Source organism: Physeter macrocephalus, chromosome 6 (assembly GCF_002837175.3).
Source record: "Physeter macrocephalus isolate SW-GA chromosome 6, ASM283717v5, whole genome shotgun sequence".
Taxonomy (NCBI): Eukaryota; Metazoa; Chordata; class Mammalia; order Artiodactyla; family Physeteridae; genus Physeter; species Physeter macrocephalus.
Genome location: NC_041219.1, coordinates 5,713,849 through 5,721,880, shown reverse-complemented (window position 1 = coordinate 5,721,880; position 8,032 = coordinate 5,713,849). Strand labels below are relative to the sequence as shown.

General features: G+C 39.3%; 1 protein-coding gene across 6 annotated transcripts in view; it reads right to left on the bottom strand.

Annotated features, from left to right (window-relative positions):
* Positions 1–1,921: 1,921 nt before the first annotated feature.
* Positions 1,922–8,032, bottom strand: part of LYZ (lysozyme) — a 43,519-nt gene continuing 37,408 nt past the window's right edge. For 5 of the 6 annotated variants that reach the window (XM_055085194.1, XM_028490363.2, XM_055085193.1 and 2 more), the window contains 2 exons: positions 6,179–6,257; positions 3,874–4,865 (listed from right to left, as the gene is read on the bottom strand). In XM_055085194.1, coding sequence (XP_054941169.1) covers positions 4,799–4,865; positions 6,179–6,257 — 146 coding nt within the window. In that variant the 3' untranslated portion in view covers positions 3,874–4,798. Of the gene's footprint in view, positions 1,948–3,873; positions 4,866–6,178; positions 6,258–8,032 lie in introns of those variants that run through there. The other variant, XM_028490364.2, reaches the window with a different exon arrangement.

Here is an 8,032-nt window from a genome sequence, read left to right as displayed (position 1 = left end):
TCTTGGATATATCCTACCTCTGCATCTGAGCTGTCACTCTTTTTTTTTTTTTGAGCTGTCACTCTTCAATCCTCTCTCCCCTACCTTGACTCATTCTTCATACACCTCTGGAAATCCTGATATGTATAAACCCATATTCTTTTTTGTTTATTTATATCAAAATGGTCCCAGAATCTTGAAGCCTGAGGCTGCATCTGTATTGGGGCCATCTGCTGTCCTCCCATGGCTGGTCACATAGATTTGAGACCTGACCCTTGGAACCCCAGAAGCTGCTGTACTGGAATCATGTGGGATCAGAGAGTAAGAAAAATCTCAGAGGGACTTCCCTGGTGGCGCAGTGGTTAAGCATCCGCCTGCCAATGCAGGGGACACGGGTTCGAGCCCTGGTCTGGGAAGATCCCACAGGCCACGGAGCAACCAAGCCCGTGAGCCACAACTACTGAGCCTGCACTCTAGAGCCCACGAGCCACAACTACTGAGTCCATGCACCACAACTACTGAAGCCCGCACGCCTAGAGTCTGTGCTCCACAACAAGAGAAGCCACCATAATGAGAAGTCCGTGCTCCTCAACGAAGAGTAGCCCCCCTCGCCACAACTAGAGAAAGCCCGCACGCAGCAACGAAGACCCAACATAGCCAAAAATAAATAAAATAAAATAAATTAATTTTAAAAAAAGAAAAGAAAAATCTCAGAATGCCCAGCATGGGGGAATATACAAAATAATCGGAGAGATTCAATCAGTGGATATTTATTGAGCATGTATCATGTTATAAGCACTGTTCTAGGTGTTTGGAATATGGGTGTAAACAAGAGTAAAACATTTCTGCCCTTCGTCCTGTAAGGACAGTGGCCCAGCATGGTGTGTCAGAGTAACACATGTAACACATTAAAGAAGGTGTCCAGATGTGGAAGTAGGGGTGGCCCAATGAGGGGCATCAAAGCCTGAGTAAAGAGCATCTATTCCATGGTGTGGCAGTGTTGGGAGATTGGTTACATACAGGCAAATTGATCAAATATATGCATGTGCTAAGGATACATTTTCAGGATATGAAGGACAATGGGTGCCAGGTTTCTCACTGTCATAGAAGGGAGTTACCAACATGAAAAAGGCAAAAACTAGAATTAACCTTGTGGTGTGGGATTGGAATTCGAGGTATTATACGAATTCAATTTAAATAGATAAATATTATGTCAATACACATATCCTCTAGCCCTGGCCATTGATGGGGCCTGGGAACAATGGCACTCTAGTGCCCAGAGCTTGTTTTTTAAATACCATTATCCACTATGAGGAATAAGGGCTCTTTGGAGAAATGGCTGATTCCAGGCTGAAGCAGGAAAAGAACAAGGTGAGCCTTAGAATATCTTATGCCAGAAAACAAAAAAGTGCACAAAGAATGATGGGGACATGTCAAAATGACACAGAAACTAGCTTGCAGAGGCTCTAGTGGCCAAATCAGGGACAATGTGAACATCAAAATAAGTGATAGTAATGGATTATGTCTCATTATAGTTTGAATAAAGTAGGAAGCCAGGGGTCCATACTGATATAATAAGTAAATGCATACATTGACCTTTTTTTTTTTTTTTTTTTTTTTTTTGTGGTATGCGGGCCTCCCTCTGCCGTGGCCTCTCCCGTTGCGGAGCACAGGCTCCGGACGCGCAGGCTCAGCGGCCACGGCTCACGGGCCCAGCCGCTCCGCGGCATGTGGGATCCTCCCAGACCGGGGCGCGAACCCGGTTCCCCTGCATCGGCAGGAGGACGCGCAACCGCTGCACCACCAGGGAAGCCCCATACATTGACCTTTTGATGAGGAACAAAATTTCTCAAAGTACCTTACCCTTTCCCAAATACTTCACAGTGGAGGTGACTTGCAGACATCACCTTATTCAAATGATGAACGTGAACACCATCAGTAACAGAATATTTAAAACCTGCATGTCACCTGAAAGGATCCAACGAGAAGAGCACAATCACTTCTGTGGTATCCCTGCCAAAGATGCATAACCTAATCTAACCAAGAGAATATGAGAAAAATCTTAGGTCATTTTACAACATAGCTGGTTTGTGGTCTTCAAAAGGGTTAAAGTCAGCAAAGTCAAGAAAAAAAGTGAAGAAGTGATCTAGATTGAAGGAAACTGAAAAACATAACAACCAAATATAACACATGATTCTGAATTATACCTTTTTTTTTTTTTTTTTTTGCGGTAGGCGGGCCTCTCACTGCTGTGGCCTCTCCCGTTGCGGAGCACAGGCTCCGGACGCACAGGCTCAGCGGCCATGGCTCACGGACCCAGCCGCTCCGCGGCATGTGCGATCTTCCCAGACCGGGGCACGAACCCATGTCCCCTGCATCGGCAGGCGGACTCTCAACCACTGCGCCACCAGGGAAGCCCTGAATTATACCTTTTAATTAAGAAGGACCTATGGGGACAGTTGATGAAATTGAATAGGATCTGATGATTAGGTGGTCCTAATTTGTCAGTGTTAACCTTCTGATTTGGATGATGTTTTGAGGTTATGTAGGAATTACACACAGAAGATTTCAGAGCCACTGGGCACCATGTTGGCAGTGTGTTCTCAAACTGTTCAGAAAACATAAAAGGCTGTGCTTTACTTGCAAATTTTGGGAAAGATTGAGATTATGTCAATGTCTTTAAAAAGTGGGAAAAACTCTTATTCTTTTGAAAGTTATAATTCAGCAAGAAGAGACAAATAAATAAGTAAAACATGTCTATCAAATGGTTATAGGCTTGAGCCTGGGGCACTCCCACAGTTAAAAATCAAACAACAGAGAAACATCCAGCCAAGAAGGACTGAGAAGGAGCCATCAATGGGGCAGGATGTAAATGAGAAGAAGCTGAGGAAGAAACTAGAAGTATGACAAATGCTGCTGAGAGATAAAGTAAGATGAACAGAAAACAAGTGATCACTAGAACTGGCCCCAAGGCATCATGGAAGGAGTCATGTTGGAGCAGTTTTCAGCTGAGTGAGGATAGCAGTCAGATGAAGAAGAGTTGAAAAGAGAAAGGGAGGTGAGGACGTGGAGTTGGTAAATATAGATATCTCATCCCACAAGTGCTGCTGTAAAAGGAAGCAGAGAATGATGCTGTAGTTGGAGGGTTATGTAGAGAATACAGAGTTCTTTGTAAGATGGAAGGTTACCAGGGCAGTTTGTACAGTGACGGGGGTGATCCAGCTAAGAGGGAGAAACTCAGGATGCAGGAAACAGCCTAAATTGGAGTAGTGAGAGGGCTTCGATGACGATTGCATGTGGAGACACTGCCATTGGCGGGAGCAGAGGCCCTTCATCCTAGTAATAAAGGGGAAGGAAGAGACGATGGGCCCAGGGAAAGATGTGACCTCTGTTAATGGTGGTGAGGAGGGGGAGAATTTTGTCTAAGGTTGTGTCTATTCTCTCAGTGTAATATGAGGCCAGGTCCTCTACTGACAGCAGAGAGTGTGGAAGGCCAGTGGTCAGGCGTGTGTGCTGGGACTTCGAAATGAGAGAAGTAAATAGTGATAGTCATTTTGGAGAGTGGGGACACCGACACAGAAGGATTGCAGAGAAGTGACTACGATGACCAGGCAGACTTGAAGGCCCATTTGAGATTTGTGGTTATGAATTTAAAGTGAGGGGAATTCCCTGACAGTCCAGTGGTTAAGACTCTGCACTTTCACTGCTGAGCGCGCGGGTTCAATCCCTGGTCGGGGAACTAAGATCCCACAAGCCGCGCGGCACAGCCAAAAAAATAAAAAATACAAAAAATAAAGTGACATCTGTCAGCATGTTTTTGGATTTTTCCAGCAATATCTAGCTGTTTCGGTACAGGTGAGGATGTAGGAAATACTAAGTGTCAGATCATTTTTTCCAAATATATACATATGTATTTCTTCAGCAATACTAAACGGCTCTAAACAAAGAGACAAGGTATGAATTGCAAAGCTTTTAATGAAAATGTTTGTATTTTTTACAGCACGCAGAATTTCACACCTGTGGTTAATTAGCAATTATTTCAACACTTGAAAACTCATCTGCCTCTGAATTTGTCATAATGCATGAATCTAACTTAATAAAATTAAGGAAAAGCAACAGGTCATCTAATCCCTCTTTTTATTCCTTCATGACCAGCAAGATGCATAAATGAGTTCTTTAAAAGGGATAAGATAGATTGATATATAAATTGTGAGTTTATTTTTAAAGCTGTGTAAATGCAACATTTCTAAGAAGACATTTAAATCAAAGGTCACACTTTATGGAAACAAAATTCTTAATTCAGGCTGTTTTCATTTTTAGCCACTTGACATTCTGCTCTTTTTAAAATTTTATATTGCCCAACAAAGAGTGGTTATCTTTTACTGTTTTTGGAGATGACAGAACAGATGAAGGTGTCACATGCCTACACAAGTGGGATTTTGCCTAAGATCAATTTGTTTAAACATATTCTTTGATTATATTATTATTGCATATTGGGGAGTACTTATATCATTCAAGATTAAGTCTGGGTTATTTCTTTGATTAAGAACTGAATGTACTGGACATATATTTGATAATTAAGATTTTAGACAAATATTCATCAGCATTAGTTCTATTAGCAAACCGAAAAATATTGTAGGCCTAATATAAAACAATAAACACATGAGGTAAACATTAAGCCTCTTAGAAGAAAGACCATATGCTCCTGCTTCTGTAAAAACATTATTTGTTTGAAAGTATGGTAGTATGACCTTTCGCTCAACTATTACTTCCTTAATGTGAAAAAGAGACAATGAGCTGAAGAAAGAAAACTCCACAGTTACACTCCGCAACCCTGAACATAACTCCTAAGATCTTGGTTTTGACAGTGATTTTTCCATGCCACCCTGCAGAGAAAGATGAAACAAATGGTAATAAGGTTAAAACATACCTTCATTGTAACACACATACTTCAAATCCTTTGGGAGAACAAAATAGTTTATCAATACTGAAATACAGGCTACAGATCAATCCAAGTATTAAATGGAGATATGTATACCAAGTACTTCCTGTCTCCCCCCAAGGCTTCACTAGAGCACAGAATGCTGAAGAAGAATGTTGAGTCCCGTGTAGTCCACAACTGCAAAGTACATTCCACATTTACTTAATTACAAAAATAATTTCAAGATATGACAAGGAGTTCATAGAGTGTGGAAAATCTTAAAAACTCTAGAAATTGGGACTTCCCTGGTGGTACAGTGGTTGAGAATCCGCCTTCTAATGCAGGGGACGTGGGTTCGAACCCTGGTCAGGGAAGTAAGATCCCGCATGCTGCGGGGCAACTAAGCCCGCATGGCACAACTACTGAGCCTGAGCGCCACAGCTAGAGAGTCCGTGTGCTCTGAAGCCCGTGCGCCAAAACTAAAGAGAAGTCTGCGCACGGCAACGAAGAGCCCGTGAGCTGCCATGAGGACCCGACGCAGCCAAAAATAATAAATAAATAAACATTTTTTAAAAAGAAAAAAACTCTAGAAATCCCCTAAAAAAAATTGAGGAGTAAAAGAATAAGATTCTGAATCAGTTAACGTAGATGGTTTCTATGTGATACGTTGTTTAGCATATATACCTAAAGCTGCAATTTTCAGTTCTCAGTAGCATGCATTGGTCTTTGGAAATATTCCCTCACTTCTCTCATAACAGTAGGGTAAAACAGCTCTCCCCTTTAATGATTAACACATAGCATGCTCTGTAACAGGAACTAACATAGTGTTGTAGGTCCATTATATTGCAAACATAGAGAAACGAACATACAAACAAACTCATAGAAAAAGAGGTTGGATTTGTGGTTACCAGAGGTGGAGGTTGTGGGTGGTGTGAGGGGAGGGGACTGGATGAAGGCAGTCAAAGGTACTACAAACTTCCAGTGATAAGTACTAAAGATATAATGCACAACATGATATATATAATTAACACTGCTGTATGTTATATACGAAAGTTGTTGAGAGGATAAATCCCGAGACTTTGCATCACACACACAAATTTTTTCTTCTATTTCTTTAATTTTGTATCCATATGAGATAATGGATGTTCACTAAACTTATTGTGATAATCATTTCATGATGTATGTAAGTCAAATCATTATGCTGTACACCTTAAACTTATACAGTGCTGTATGTCAATTACATCTCAATAAAACTGGAAGGGAAAAAAACAAGCATACCATGCTCTAATGCCTTGTGGATCACCGACAATCCTCTTTGCACATTTTACAGCTTCAGCGATGTCATCTTTGAGCAACACTGAAAAACAAGTGGTGAGAAATGGAAACAATGCTCATAGAAATTTCATTTTAAGTTTAGGTTCAGCCAGCTTCATTCTCTTAGGCTGAGAAAAGAACAACTAAAATTATTTTTTAAGAGTCCATGTATCTGTGAATGTTGGGGGAAAACTCTTTCTTCACTCCATCCCATTTGGCATGAAATAAACCATTCTGTTTCTCATTTACCAAAGTCATTGGAAGCTCTGGAATTATTCACTAATGTGATAGAAGACTCTCTTTTTACTAGGCGCTGTAAAAAACAAAACAAAACAGAAACAAACCAACAAGCAGAAACTGGTCTAGCACTTTTTTGCTCAGCAATTCTACTACTGGAAATTCACCCTAAAGAAATAATAAGAGATGTACCCAAAGATGTGTGTACAAGGTGTTTCATAGCAATTAATAATAGGGGAAAATGGAAACAGCCTAAGTGCTTAACATTAAGAGTTGGATTGATAAATTATAGAATATTTATAAAGTGGAATTCTATTCATCTTTAAAAAATAATAAAGATTGGTATTTGTTGACAAAAATAATTTTGTGTAATAAAGAGCAAATTGTAAAGCAGTAAATATAGTACAATTTCATTTTTGTTGAAACACACATTGCTTACATGTTTGTATGTGTGTACATATGTGTATAACATAGCTTTACATTCATATATGTAAGTGATAGATATCCTCAAAGAATATATGTATACCAAAAGTTTCCAGTGGTCATACATCTCTGGGTAGTAAGAATTTTTATTCAATGACCACAGATTATTATATAATACAGAATATTTTTAAAAATTAACTGGATACAAAAGAATATTCTAAGACGAATCTTCTCTTTTAATTTTTAAAAATTTAACAATATCAATTTTGTAATACTTCTCCAATATTTTATGTACTAAAGATTCCACATGTTATCTCTCTTTTAAAAGGAACTGAATAGAATATTTGTTTCATCCCAATTAAACAAATCCGTAAATTAACTTGTTAGAGTAACAATGTTTATATAGGAACTATATTTTTTGGAGATGCAAACTAAAGAATTTGGAAATGAAATGTCATAATGTTTCTAATTCACTTTAAAATTACTCAGCAAAAAATATATATATATATATATAAATGACTCTACTACCCAAAGCAATCTACAGATTCAATGCAATCCCTATCAAATTACCACTGGCATTTTTTACAGAACTAGAACAAAAAATTTCACAATTTGTATGGAAACACAAAAGACCCCGAATAGCCAAAGCAATCTTGAGAACGAAAAATGGAGCTGGAGGAATCAGGCTCCCTGACCTCAGACTATACTACAAAGCTACAGTAATCAAGACAGTATGGTACTGGCACAAAAACAGAAATACAGATCAATGGAACAGGATAGAAAGCCCAGAGATAAACCCACACACATATGGTCACCTTATCTTTGATAAAGGAGGGAAGGATATACAGTGGAGAAAAGACAGCCTCTTCAATAAGTGGTGCTGGGAAAACTGGACAGCTACATGTAAAAGTATGAAATTAGAACAATCCCTAACACCACACACAAGAATAAACTCAAAATGGGTTAAAGACCTAAATGTAAGGCCAGACACTATCAAACTCTTAGAGGAAAACATAGGCAGAACACTCTATGGCATAAATCACAGCAAGATCCTTTTTGACCCATCTCCTAGAGAAATGGAAATAAAAACAAAAATAAACAAATGAGACCGAATGAAACTTAAAAGCTTTTGCACAGCAAAGGAAACCATAAACAAAA